General features: G+C 42.3%; 1 protein-coding gene and 1 long non-coding RNA gene across 2 annotated transcripts; one reads left to right on the top strand and one right to left on the bottom strand.

The window, feature by feature from the left end:
* The first annotated feature begins 925 nt into the window (after positions 1-925).
* Positions 926-12,878, top strand: ednraa (endothelin receptor type Aa). The gene is made up of 8 exons (XM_037109939.1): positions 926-1,207; positions 2,221-2,757; positions 4,606-4,733; positions 7,254-7,452; positions 8,918-9,070; positions 9,191-9,324; positions 9,548-9,656; positions 10,192-12,878. Exons 2-8 carry the CDS (start codon positions 2,278-2,280, stop codon positions 10,327-10,329), a joined length of 1,341 nt encoding a protein of 446 aa, XP_036965834.1. The 5' UTR covers positions 926-1,207; positions 2,221-2,277; the 3' UTR covers positions 10,330-12,878.
* On the bottom strand, positions 11,555-14,449 carry LOC119025917. The gene is made up of 2 exons (XR_005076963.1): positions 11,895-14,449; positions 11,555-11,835 (listed from the first exon to the last, which is right to left on the bottom strand). It is a non-coding gene; the product is annotated as an uncharacterized LOC119025917 (long non-coding RNA).
* Positions 14,450-15,173: the final 724 nt, after the last annotated feature.

Below are 15,173 nucleotides of genomic sequence, written 5' to 3'. Positions count from 1 at the left end.
CTTCCTGCTTTCAGCACACATCATGATAAATGGTCCATTCTGGAATCCATAATGGACGGAGATGCGGAGGCACTCTTCTCTCCTGACATTGAGCTGTCTTCTTCTCTCGCCCAGGCATTTAGTCATCTCTCGGAGCACGCACTGACTGTCTGTTTGGGACGAGTTGTTTGTCCGATTTGTTTTTTTTTTTCTAGCATGCGAGGAAGACCGATTCATTTGATTTGATACTGTTTTGACATTCGGCACTTTGGATGTAATTGAAGGGAATGTGTTCATCCAGCCTCAACCACTCTTTCCCCTCGTTGTGTAATTAACCACACAGCAATTATCCACGTTTTTTTACGGCTTAACATAAGCCTTTATTAGAAAGCTGCATCTACAGTTCATGTCTACCAGAGTAGAGTGAGAAAGTGCGATGTGGTCCGACCACCCACACGGTGGTTAGTCTGTAAAAGTAAAGGCTGCATCAGTCCCCCACCCACCCACCCAAATTAAGGAAGCGCAACATCACAACACGGACATTGACTTCCTCGTTCCCTCCATCTAATCTCTGCTGCCTTCTCGTGTGAGGAAACAGTTGCATGTAATGTATACAAGATATAATGTGAGGCAGACAGGGGATTGAAAGAGAAGGGAGGGATTTAAGGAAGGGGGCAGATTGGAGGGGTGTTGGGCTCCCAGATGCCCCTGCCCCTGTGTGTGTTCGTGTGTGTGTGTGTGTGTGTGTGTGTGTGTGTGTGTGCTGTGGTGCCTTGGAGATGACTGTCAGCAGGCGGTGCCTCTGAGAGAGAGGGGGGGGGGGGATGTTTCCAAAGGGGGGCCCAGTCTGTTACCAAAGGGAGGTGGAGATTTACTATCCCACCCAGTCAAAGTGTCTCACTGGTGCTCTGACACACACACACACACACACACACACACACACACACATACACACACACATGCAAGCAAGAGATACACACGGCTCCACACACTTACACACACACACACACACACACACACACACTCAGACAAACTCTCCACAGGAAACTCTGAGCCATAATGCGAAGGCACCTCAGAGCAGACGGGTGCATTGCTCAAACCAAGTGGGATACGGTGCGGCTTTGATAGTGCGTTAATTACTCATGTGATGTGATACAGATGTCTGGGGGCTTCAGCCGAAAGTTTGCCTGACGGTTTCCAAGGGGGCCAGGCAGACATTTTAGAAGAGGTAGGTGAAAACCAAACGTATTTATTATTTATGGATAGATCAGTTTGCGTGCTGTCACAGATCCCAGCAGTGTCATGCTGATGCTAAACTGTGATGCTACTTGAAGGGCTGGCTGCTAAATAGTTCTTTGTGTACTTGGTGACAGCTGGGACTTTGAACAGGAAGAACTCTGGGCTATAAGAGTTGCCTGTGCGGTGACATGATGAAAAGGGCTTCACTATCGATCTGACAGCTTGAAACTTTTGAGTTTGGTGGAATGAAGCGCTCTGATTTTGTCCAGAAAGTTTGATGTTTTCTGTTTTCTTTTTTTCTTGTGAAGAGACAGTAAAGGTATAGATATCCCTAATAATAAAAAACAACAACAACAAAGGATTCAGAGGGAAATTTGTGTTTGGCAGATTCCTCTGATTTTTTATTTTTATTTTAAAGCGAGCGTTGAAAAATGCTGACTGGAAATCAGCCCCGCAGCACTTCTGCTTCGGTACGGAAAGGACTTTGTTTTGTGACCACATGTATAAGCCTATCTAAATTAGAACCAGAGGGAGAGGGCGAGAACCGAGGAGATCGTCCCGTTGCAAACGTGAACAGCATGAGGAGAAGTAAAGCCCCAGTGTGTAGCTGCAACATTATTGACACAAAGACATTACCGACAGCTCCTTCTTCCAGGAATGACTGAGAGCAAACAAGATGCCCAGTGCGCTCTGCTGATGCCTCATCCATACTCTGACTGTCTGACTGTAACCAGTCCTGGCATCTCCCATCTGTGCTCCCTTGGCAAAACCTTTTTGAAGTCTTGAAGAAGTTGTTTAACTTCCTCACAGCGTTTGAAAGGACAGGAATGCTGTTTAACTTTCCTGTAATTGACATATTATATTCCTTTTTTGGTACTAAGTGGAAGCAAAATGTGAAATTGAAGCTGCTGGCGGGTTTTTTCCTCCCCCCCAAATGTCTGAAAAATAACCAATTTTCCTCTTGTTTTTTTTTTGTTGTTGTTTGTTTTCCTTTCCCACCAGTGATTCATTGGGACAGTCTTTCAATCAGTGAAATCAAAGCGCAGAGTGTGTTCCATAATGGGCACCCCAGCTGCGCATATGTTGGTGCTAATGGCCTGTATGGCAGCCAGAGGAATGTGCCAGATAAACAGGGCTGAAGCAGACAAGCGCTCTTTCCCAGACGCTCTCGTCCACTCCACCCTCCAGTCTCCGGATTTCTACAGCACCCACAGTCCCGGTGAGGACCTCGGCCCCATCCCGGGGGTCCAAGTGGCTGCTGCCCAAGCTGTGGTGTCTTCAAATGGGTCCGTCGAAAAGACGTCGACGCGACACCCAATGTGCCTTGGAACGCGTACCAAAATCCAGAACTATTTTCGGTACATCAACACCATGATTTCCATATTGGTGTTTGTGGTCGGTCTGGTCGGCAACACCACCCTGCTGAGGATTATATACCAGCACAAGTGCATGAGGAACGGGCCGAACGCCCTCATTTCCAGTCTGGCACTGGGGGACCTCATGTACATAATCATCGGCATACCCTTCAATGTCTTCAAGGTACATTTTCTCACTCTCTTGGTGCATGTTTAATTAAAGTGTTAACCTTCTTTTTTTTTTTTTTTTTTTTCAAAGCCAAGCTCCTGAGTGACAGGTCTCGTGTTGATATGATGAAATGCAGCAACAATGGAGGCGATACGCAGAGATAAAGCGCAATACTGCAGACGGGAAAAGGGGGGGGCGGGTGTGTGCAAATAGACGGGAAAGTACAATCAGTTGGACGTCATTATCTTCCCCCCATGTCCGCAGATTAGTGATGAGAGGAGCAGGGATATGGCTGGCTTGAATAAACACAGGAATCAGGCTGTAGTCACACATGTCAGTGGCCTTGTAGTGACCTGGGACATTAGTCACTGACCCTTATCTAGAAGTTTTCTTATTTTTTTTCCCCAAAAAGTACTCAGTGCTGCTCAAATGATAAATCGCTTTTGGAGTTTGAGCTCAGTTCTTCATTAGAGCGCCATTTATCATGTTTCATCTAAATAAGCGTGAGGGTTAAAAGTTTGAATACTGCAGTCCAAATAACAATCTGAATTTGTATGTCTCTCAGCCGCTCATAAATAAGAGATTTGGCCCATTTTGTGTCTGTTTATGAGCATTGCTGATGTCAACAAACCTTAAACACTATTAAAATCGTAAACTTAGCAGTCCTCTTAATGATTATCAGACGTTCTTTTAGCCAGTCTGAGAGCTGAATTCAACTTGTGCCTTGAATTTGTGTGACTCACAACACATTTGTTTACTTTGGGACAACGGATTGCATCTTTACAGCTCATGTCATGAAACACGTCGCGTCACGTTTTGTACAAATCGTCTTGGAGGGATCAGTCAACCGGATCTTCCCAGCACATTACGGGTCGGGATGCCATTTTGCAAGTGAAAAAAATTAGAAAGCCACCTGGTTAGAATTAACTTGGGACTTTTTTTTTGGGAGGGGGGCACAGTGACTTTGTTGTTCACTCGGCACATGTGCAAAAAGGAAACAGAGATCTTACCCGGGGAAAGGCGGAACAGTTTTTGCACAAACAAAGAAAGAGCCACGTCTGTAATACTGAGACCACGTTGAAGCCCCTTGTTCGCTTCCGCGGGGCTGTGACGGTGTTCCAAAAATAATCAGCTCCCAGCTCACTAAGAGCAGTAACGTGGGCTCCTTTCCTCTCTGCTGCTCTGCCGTGCTCCTGGGAGAAAAACTTAACAAGGCACAAGTGCAAGGAAACAATAGAGGACCAGGAAGCTCCTGCTTAAGCGTCAGCCTTGAGAAACTTGTTTAACCCTGGTCACAGCACATTGCATTGAAGGAAAAGTGCCGAAACACCACTCTGAAGGAAACAAAGGTCTCAAATCGCATGACCTTCACTTAGTAACCCAAAAGAATAAAAAGGTTGTGGAAGTGGCCCTGAGATACTTGAGATGACATGAGTGATTTTCAAAGTTTGTCAGTTTCGACAGGCTGTATGTTTGCAGGAGATGTCAGAGCTTTGCAAAGTTTAATCAGCTGATGAGCCCCACATGGTCCGTGTCAGACTAAACTCGCTCTGACATTAAGATGGCGCTGAGAGATCTTTGATCTGCCTCGGCCTGCAGTAAAATTGCCGTACGTGGATTTTTAACGATGGTCAGAATGAATTCAGTGAGAAAGAAAAAAGTGAGATTAATGGCTCCCTAATGACTCATGAGATAAATCACTTAACTAGAAAAATGTACTCTGTGCTGCCAGGCAGTGATTTACTTAGAAAATGAAGTTGGTGTTGCATGTAATGAACGTCTAACAATAACTCTTACGAATGTGATTTGATTCCTTTCAGATGTGCTCATGTGACAGCTGTTGTACGTTCTTTTTTCCACCAGCTCCTGAAGTCACGCTGGCCTTTTGACCACAATGCCGTTGGCCTCTATCTGTGCAAACTGGTGCCCTTCCTGCAGAAGGCCTCTGTGGGCATCACTGTGCTCAACCTGTGCGCCCTCAGCGTGGACAGGTCAGTGCTGTCACACTCCACATTGTTTTTATGAAGCGCCTGCACATTTGAAGGTCAGCTTTTGGCAAGGCCAGAACAAAGATCTCTGTAATACTTTGTCTGCTAATACTAGTGAATAGTCATTATGTAACTTTTCTAGCTCAAGAATAACCGCTTTTGAAACCATGTTGTTGGTACAGTGTCTTGTAACAGGGTGAATGGTGTCTGCCACAGCTGTCACTCTTCATTTCTGCATCATGTAACTTTAGTGAGAGGATAGGATCACACAGTTACCTACATGTTTACTTCAAGATACATGTTTTCGACATGTAACACTGTCATGACGTAATGACTTTTGTTTGTAGTTAGCACATCATCTGAAAAGTTGTTGTGGACGTGTTTACGACAGTGATGTTGCACCAAGAAACTGTGTGGGGCGCCAAATCTCACAAAATAACGATTTCTACACAATGCTGCTTTAACAAACAGTTAAATGCTTTACAATCCCTTTATTAAACTAATGTAAGGGTGTACAAACATCACTTTCACCGTTAAAATAACACAACTGCTTAATCAGTGCTTCATAAAGCATTTCATTGTTGGTTGACGGTAAAATAACTATTAACTAAAGATTACATTTACCAGTTATTAATGATGATTGTTATAAAATGTTACCACGGAATTCAGTGAAAGCAAAAATGCGTCCCTCTGTTTTGGTTTTGTGTGTTTGTGATTTGAAGAAACATGATTATTATCATGATGATGATTATCAACTCATTTAAGTTGGTTAATGCTGCTGGACTGTGGATTTCTTTGTGAAGGACCCAGGTTGGATTTATCCCGACAGTCCAAAGATGTGTCTTGACGCGTGTTCTCGAGTGCAACAGTAGCTAACGTCATTTAGTCTGCCCACATAAACAAACGCCCGGCTTCCAGCATGACACAGAAGCTCTTAAAGGAGGATTTTTAGGAAATTAGGTCATTCCCCAAAACTTCTCTGGCATTATAACCGTTTCTTATTCTCATAAGGACGGTTTTATTTGTGTTTGCTTCGTTTTATAGAAACACAAGAAAAAAGGAAAAAAAAAAAAGGAACAACCACAGGCTTCCCACTAAAGTCGAATGGTCTTATAAAGCTAGTCCATGTTTGAAGTCATTTTGAAGCACAGAACAGGGAAAAATGTTCCAGATATTTATTTTTTTTTCCATCGTTAGAAAGGTGGATACAATTGCACACAGTTTGCGGAAAGACAATCAGACAAAATTTGATTTGGGTTTTGAAAATATGCGATTCTTTTTAATTCGATTCCAGTTTAATGAAGATCTGGTTAGCCGGGCTGATGATCACGTTCAGGAAAATACTCAGTCAGTCAATACAGATTCTTGCCGGGAGGTCTGTTTGTTGCCTCAGTGTTTGTAACTGCTGTGATTTCAGTATGAGCTCTTTTTCATGAGCAGCTCTTTACGTCTATAATGGAGTCATTTGGAGCTATTTATTTTATATGCAACATTAAGTGCAACATTAAGTGCATCATACGTGCGCTCACATGCTGTTAATGTTAAAAACTCTATCTTAATAGCAAGTTTACTAACAAGTTCATTTTCTGATGGTGCAGAAATGCCCCCATGAATAAATGATGAAGATCATCATCATCTCACTTTTTGCACTAGACACAACTTTAGAGACGAGAGGTTTGCCTTCCTGCTCTGAAAAGGCTCCAAGGTTCAACCAGGCAGACATATTTAATGACCTTTATTATGGGAAAAAGACATGCTGCAGTACTGTACAGTCGTGTTCAAGAGCAGATGCTCTCTGTTTGTTTCCAGGAAATGTGTGGCATGTATTTGTGTGCGCGCGTGTGTGTATTAGTGTGTGCCGATGTGTATTATGAGACTCTTTTGTATCTTTTCAATGTTGGAGGAAGAGAAAAAAGGTGGATGCATTACCACTTAGTAAAATATAAATGCCGCCATGTTGTTCAACAGAGAAATTCAAATGTGTCATGAAAAATATATTGTTTTTGCCATAAAATCTTGATGCAGGATTTTACTAAAACATTTCGACAAGTGGTTTCCATTAATGAAACAAACAAGCAAACAAGTATTCAGTGCACGGGAAACACAAGCCAACAGACAGACCCCTTCTGCCAACATGGGCCGGTCTGTTTGGAGGCTCCACAAAAATATAAATATTAGATATTTAAAATAAACAATTGATCATCTCGCCTCATCAATTCTTAACATTTTGATATTCTTTGCTGACTGAGCGGTTTGTTGTGCTTGGTGTGCTGCCATGCATAAAGAAAAACGCTGTTAGCTTTGTCAGTCAGAGGAGACAAAGAAAATGATGACTTTACTGATTTCTATTTAATGATGGAGCCGTAACAGAAAGCAGCTGAACCGCTGCAGCCCTGTTTCAATAAACAATTACAAATATATATCTGCTGCAGTCAATCACTGTGCCCCGATCATGTTACTGAAATCGGGTCAGTTTATCATGTCTAACCCATCCTTTATGCCTGTGTGTCTGCCCATCTGCAGGTACAGAGCCGTGGCCTCCTGGAGCAGAGTTCAGGGAGTGGGCATCCCTCTGCTGACAATCATTGAGATTGTAACCATCTGGGTGCTGTCACTCATCCTGGCAATACCCGAAGCTGTCGGCTTCGACATGGTCCCCTTCGAATACGGCAACATATCCATTGTCACCTGCATGCTTAACCCCAAGGGTGACTTCATGGAGGTACGCTGTCATCCTTTTTTCTTATCATTTCTTAGATAAGAAAATAGTTGTTAAGCGCGTTTGTATACCCCCTCACATGTTTTGAGGCCGATGTGTGCTGCGTGTACAAGTACAGTGAGTCAAGGTACTCATGTGGAAGGGCTTGCAGTAAGGAGACAAAACATTACTGGACTGGAGAGATAGGAAACCCATCTGCTGGAGGACTACTTAAAGTTTAAGTAGTCCTCCTGCAGATGGGTTTCCTCGGAAACTGAACGTCCACTTTCACTTCAAGTCTTAGAGTGAAGGTTGAAGCTCATCTTAACATTCCCATTGTCTAAAAAGCGTGTTTGTTCGGAGTTGATGGGTGTTCTTGACGGCTCAACTGGCACACCGATGTGCTATTTTGGTTTTATGTGAATGTATATTTAGAGCATCAGTATAGCAGTTAAATGAATGACCTACAACGTTTCCTGTTTGGACGATAAATATTTAAAGAGATGATTAGAATTCCGACCCACTAAGGATACTGATTTGTATGTGCCACTCCCTTCAGATTCACTTTGCAATCCGGGAGATGATTGTTTGATACTAAAATCCATTCTGGGTGGAGTATCACTTTAAGAAATAAAGCCGGTCTACTTACTCTCACCAAGTGATTGTGGCCTTTTTCACATCCTTGAAGCACATAATTGATTGCAGGCCAAGTGCAATTACTGAGGCCTGATCTGGGGCCTCAGGCTGAGCCACATATGTGCATCCATCCATTCCATATGCTCCAAACTGAGGTAATCTCTCTCAGATATCAGAGCAAACGCAGCCTCCGAACAGCATTATTTTAATAGGGCACTTTCCCCTTTAAATGATTTTTCCCCACAAATGTTGCGGGGTGCTGAGCACATGAGGCCAAATCTTGGAGTGGATCTACCAGCCTGTTTACCAATACCAAAAATATTTGTTTTTCGAAATTTGGGTATTTTCAAAGAGCATACTCATGATGACTTTTAAACCACAGAGAGCCAGATGGGCCAGAAGTGGCTTGTTAGCAGACATGACATGGAGTGCACATGGAGCGCTCACATGGACTGCAGTGGCACTGGAGTGAAGGGTTAGAGTGGTGACGGTTTAGGTCTGGGTCAGGTTGAGTTACAGAAGACCCTTATCATTGTATTATCTTGTGTAAAAGTTCTCAAAAGCCATACTTTTTTAAAACTTTGGCGAAAGTGAAAGTCATGCACAGGAGTGATACTTGAGCGAAAACGTCAAGTATCTTATATTGCAAATTAGACACATTTATTTTTAAATGCTACTTTGGCTCTGATGCAGCATGTAATCTGCAAAGTAGCTAGTAACTAAACTTATCAAATACATGCGAGGAGGTAAAAAGTTCGGCAGAAAATGTGACGGTGATGTTATATTTCATCACTGTAACTAGGTAAACTTCAGCTCGTAACTTACTGCTCCCCGTGTGCTTGTTTACCTGTAGTTCTATAAGGATGCAAAGGACTGGTGGCTGTTTGGCTTCTACTTTTGCGTACCACTACTCTGCACAGCCATATTCTACACTCTGATGACCTGCGAGATGCTCAACCACAGGAATGGCAGCATTCGGAAAGCCCTCAGCGAGCACCTCAAGCAGGTAACTTTTTAAAGGAGTCCAAATGAATCCACAGTGGTTCGGCCAACAGTGTGCATTACATGGCTTTAACCCCTGTCGCTCCACGATACAAATGTCGTCATCTCATCTCGATCTCTGCAGAGGAGGGAGGTCGCCAAAGCCGTCTTCTGCCTGGTTCTCATCTTTGCCCTCTGCTGGTTCCCGCTGCACCTCAGCAGGCTGCTCAAGTGGACCATTTACTCCCCGAAAGATACCTCGCGCTGTGAGCTCCTCAAGTAAGTTTACTTGTAGAGCAGCCCTCTCATGTAACAGAGGCTCCTAAAAGGTGCAATATGTGAGAGCTTTTGTTGAAAAAGCTGGAAAATTAAAACTGAAAGTACTGTAACTCATTCAACACTCCCCTGGTGCTTTGAGTCAGGACCACTAGCCGCACAGCGAACAGAAAAAGAAGAAAAATATAATTATAACCAGCCTTTTCTTCTGTTTTCTATTTTTCAGTTTCCTGTTGGTCCTGGATCATCTTGGTATGAACCTTGCAACAATCAACTCCTGCATAAACCCCATCATCCTCTACTTCGTCAGTAAGAAGTTCAAAAACTGCTTCAAGGTAAAGTACCTCCCGACAGCAGCTGGATATCAATGCATGTAACACACTTGAGCCTCACGCGTTATCTCTCTCCTTCTACTTCGTATTTAGTCTGGCCAGTAAAACAAACAGGGAACTCGGGCGGGAACTGAGGTCTATGACACACGGGCTGGGGACGGTGATGACATTCCATGAGCAGCATGTAAAAGCAGTCTGGTGATTTATGTATTCCCTTTGTATGGCTGAGGTCACACACTGCAAACTTCTGTCAAATGGAGCTGAGGTGGAGATAAACCATGCCTCAAGTTTGCACGTTACCAGAATTGTAGGAGGGAGGTGGGGGAGCAAACGAAAAAACTACACGCGGCTACAGCTGCAACCTCGCCTGTCAAAAGATAGAGAGGTCTGACTACCGGCCCCTCCACATCAGGCTAATTAATGTGTGATATCAACCTGGAAGTCTCTAATCTTGGACAAAAAAAAAATAGTTGAAATAATAACACAAGCCACTTCTCTCTCTCTCCTTTTTTTTCCCCCTCTTCGCATGTCCTTGAAGTCGTGTTTGTGCTGCTGGTGTTACTCTGACAACCAGCTGAGCAGCACCGGACCCATGAATGGCACCAGCATCCAGTGCAAAAGCCCCGAGCCCAACAACCTCCACACTGATCGAAGCATCAGGAAAGACAGCGACTGATCTCCCACATGAGGAATACTTCCAAGCTCTTCCATACACCAAACGGCTTTTAAAAATACAACCACTGCTCATCCTATTATATATCAACAGAAAAGCACTTTTTCAGACCATAAATGCACATCCCTGAAGACAACTGAAACAACATACGAGAACGGACGAGGAAGAGGAACAAACAATGGGTTTTGGTGTGCAAATGCTCTGAAGTTGCCCAGTCCTCTCAGCGGGGCGAAACTTCCTAACATAAACTTCTTGCGTTCCCACACCCACGGACAGTGATGCTGTAGCGTGAGAGAAGAAGAGGTAGAGCGGGATGAGGAGGAGGAAGAGGAGGAGGAGGAGGAGGAGGAGGACTCTTTAACAGGAAGCAGCTGAACGGTGACTATAAATTACTCTCAATCAGTAGCTGAGCGCACTATTCCTGTAAAGGGCAACACTACTGGGAAGGATGCACAAAGCTACAGGAAGGAAAAAGCAGACTGCATGCTGTCAGAGGGAATGATGGCAGAGGAGTGTGCGCTGTCCCCAGGAGTTTCGGTGACGGTGGAAAACAGGAAGGCGTGTTACTGACTCGAGCAAATATTCATTTTTTTTTTTCCCATTAAACATGCGAGTGGTTTAACAGTGTACCCTACTCACACTACGTCGAGCTACCTTGTGGTATAATTACAAGAATGCTCTCAAGTGAATTTGCTTCATGTTTGACCCCTTTACAAGAATGTTCTGTGCTTCGTCAGGAAAAGAGAGAAAATATCTCTGAACAAAAACACATCTTTTGCTTAATCGTGATCCACAGAGCTTCTTACTTCCGGTTGGTGATCAACAAATGAACGACTTCACAGAATCACGTCTGATGTTAGAAAAAGACAAAAATATATACGCAGGCACAAAATCAAGTACAGGGTAGTAGATGTAAGAGTGGATCAGGTGGAAGTCTGTATTTTCATAGCACTTGTAAGGCAAATGATAAATATGAGGTAATGCATTGTGACCGGTGTGATATCACCAGATAGACCAAAAATGGACAGGAATGAACTTTTTTTTCTGAACACTGTGAATTTTATCAGTTATAACCAAAGGCAATTGTGACTTTTATGCTTGTATAACCCGTTGAATATATACAGTATATAAATATATAGTGCCCACTTTTATAAAGTGTTATATTGCAGTGAGAATATTATTTTACTCAGACTACATTACCTGTGTAATGACAAGGGCAAATGAGTTGTTAATGGTGGTAGTACACTCCGAAAATATTCATAGTTTGATATTTTGGAAAATATGCTTAATTGTTTTCTTGCTAAGAGTTAGATGAGAACACTAATACCACACGATGGTTAGTGTAGATTAACATAAAGGCTAGGACAGGGGAAACAACTAGCCAGGCTTTGTCTGAAAGTGACAAAATCTGCCAGCACTTCTAAAACTGACTAATTAGCATCATGTTTTGTTTGTTTAAAGCTTACGAAAAACCAAAATAAATGGCAATTTGTATATTTTAGTGGTTAGCTACAGCTAGTAGCTACAGCTACTAGCTGTGGTTAGCTACAGCTAGTAGCTACAGCTACTAGCTGTGGTTAGCTACAGCTAGTAGCTAACAGGTTCTGGAAAAATTCTATACATTAAGCAGCTAACCAACAAAAACCACAAACTGAGCTGGTGAGTTGCTAAAGCAAATTCTGTTACCCTCCAACAGAGCCAAGCTGGCCGTTTCCCCCCTTGTTTCCAGTCTTTATGCTATGCTAAGCTAACCAGGCGGTGCTTGCAGGTGGTTTTGTTATCTCCAGTGGAGCCAAGCTAGCTGCTTCTCCTTGTTGTTAGTCTTTCTGCTATGCCAAGCTAACCAGCTGCTGGTTTTAGGCTAGCTAACCATCAACATCCCAAAATATTATAAACATTTTCATTAGCCTGCCTTACATACTGCTGTGAGACTTTTCCAGTCTTTATGCTGTGCTAAGCTAACTAACTGTTGCTTGTAGCTACCCAGAAAAACGAGATTAAGCATATTAATTGATGAGCTTTAGAGGTGTTAGCAGGCAGACTTTTTTTTACCTTCAGCGGAGCCAAGTTAGCATCTTCACCCTCTTTAACAGCGTAATGCTAAGCTAAGCTAACATCTGCTAGCTGTAGCTTCACATTAATAGACAGACATGAGTGACATATCTATTTTCTCACCTAACTCTCAGCAGAAAAATGAAAAATTGCATTTTCCCAAACTATTTAAACTATTCATCTTACGTGGAAATAATATTCAGCTACCAAACAACTATACTGCCTTATGCTTTTTGACATGTGAATACATGTAAACCTGAGGTGTGTTTGAATGTGTGTTAGCATGTGTGTGAGTGCTGTGTGTATTATGACTTGCACTTCATTAGCTGGAGTGTTTTGCACACTTGTGTAGATCAGAAAAGGAAGTGTCTGTACATTATTATTTTACCACTATACATTGAAGCAGTTCATAATGGAATTCATGTTTGTTTTCATTGGTTTAACATGTTAACCTCATGCTGCTGCTTATGCCAATAAATCAATTTCCATCTCCGCTGTAAGGAACAAGGAGGCTTACTTCACCATCATACTAATATTGGGTTCTCTGGGAAGTGGAGGGGGCCCCTTCTGTTTTTCATCTGCGTCTGTGAGAAAGAGGCGTCTGGGAGTGATTTGAAGCACACTGTGACCTGCTTGGCAACTGAGCCCTTAGGGTTGCTAATGTCAGCGGAGAGGATGTGAACAGCGTGGATGGTGGGAATTTGATACATATAACTCACTTCTCATCTGTGTTGCCAAAAGAGTCTCGAGGAGAGCAAAGTTTCACCATTACTGTGTTTTGCTTTGATGGTGCGGGATTATACATTTTGCCTAAAAACTATGTTACAATGGTCTTATGTAAAAAGATTTTTATCAAATTTAAAGCAACACAAACACATTTCAACCACTGTCTGTTTAATATAACAAGTTTTTTTTCTTCTTCCTTTTGTCTTGCTGCATCATATAGAGCACTAGTTGTATGGAGACAGAGACCGTGGCAGCTTTTTGCCATTCAGTGTCAGGATGTTTGTGACTGAAAGTCTCATTAACCAAGGATTACGCTCTCTGTTACTCTCGAAAAAGAGAAAATTACCAGAGCCAAAGTTGAAAAACACCCAGAATCAACACAACAATCTTCGCTGCCATGGCATTATCGGACGTTGACCTGTTATTTGTTATCAGCGGGTCAGCGATAAGTCTAAGCCAGGTCATAAACTTTATGAAACAGCTTCATATTCCTTATATGAAATCATGTCCCAACAAGATTCCAGTAACCCTGAAAACATACAGAACTGCTCCAAACTTTGGTTGCTGAGATACAGCATTTCACAGTTTAATGAAGTGGAGAATAAAAATTGAGACTGAGAAAAAAACTTACTGAAATATAGCCCATCTTTTCTGGGAAGTGAGAGAGAGAAATCCGACGGAATGAGGGAAGTGAGGGAGAGCTCTGTGGAATTTGGTGGGAACCTTGTTTCTTGCCAGAAGTAAATTGAATAAAGCTGATAAACAAATAATGAAGGATCCCGAAGGTCCAAAGTGCTTCCCCGTGCAAAGTCTATTCGGATTTGGTTGATGATACAATAAATAGTTCAAGGCCAGTCAATGTACGTGGCAAAGACAATGGAAGGTGGCTTCACAATAAGGCATTTTCTCTTAGGACATCGAGAAAAGCTTGATTTCAATGTGATTCTTGACAGGATACTTATATGAAAACAATGATTATTGTTCATTACTTTGGATATGAGAGGACTGTCAAAGGATTGTCAATGCGAATAATGCTGTTCTTTTTTTTAAAAAAAAAAAACTTCTTCCAGTGCTTTTTGAGTTTCGAATGCACAGATAATATCACACAAGCTGTTTTTCGTTAGTGTTTTCTGTATCAAATAAAAAAGTGTGAGAAATACTATGTATATATATACACATATATACACATATATATTAATCCAACTTAAATCATGTTAACTGAATTAATTATTCATGCTTACTACAAAACCGCAAAATCAAAAATACAGATTCCACTTCCACTAACTTCCAAGTTAAGGCTTTTATCAATATCAAATCATTTTCTATCTTACAGTATTTGTAAGCTAACAGATCCGTCTTAGAAATGATCAGATTTACATTTTCAATTCATAACCTTTAGTGAGCAAGTTTGGTTTCACCAAGGCTAGATTACTAACCAGGCAAAGTGGACAACTGACCCCAAAAGCCCCTAGTTTGTGCTAAATCAACTTAATTTTTTATTTTTAATTATGCAACAACAAGGCACAATGTTAACTAGCATGACAAGAATTTGCTCTTGAGGCCATGTCTCAAAGATAATCCATGTGTTAAAATCATATTTCATATTTGTGGTTTGTTTATCGTCACGTCATTGTCTTATGAAGAAAATATGTTTATTATGTATGATTATCTAAACACTAATGCAAACAAACAGGTGGATGGTATTAGTGGGGTAGGGTGAGAAGAAATGGTAGGAAGAGGAGATCTTAGCTGGACTGGCTGCTTCTCTGGCCTTCGTGCACGGAGCACATGAGGCCTCCAGCTTCTGCTACTGCATCCAAGAAAAACAGAGCAGCAAACAGCACAAGCAAAGAGATGAGTCATCACAATGAGTGCAGGTTCCTGAATGAATCCCTTCTTTAATGAAATTAGCATACAGCTTTTCTAATCCCAGGTAATATTTCAGCATGGACAGACTGCACACAATACAGAGAGAGTGGGAGGACAAGGGGGCTATTGAGGGCTAACCAGCTCCATTTTTCCCCCCAAGGATCCTTCACCCAGCAGGTTAATCCGGCCAAGAGTGTCAT

This window comes from Acanthopagrus latus, chromosome 1 (assembly GCF_904848185.1).
Source record: "Acanthopagrus latus isolate v.2019 chromosome 1, fAcaLat1.1, whole genome shotgun sequence".
Taxonomy (NCBI): Eukaryota; Metazoa; Chordata; class Actinopteri; order Spariformes; family Sparidae; genus Acanthopagrus; species Acanthopagrus latus.
This window is presented reverse-complemented; position numbering and strand designations above follow the sequence as displayed.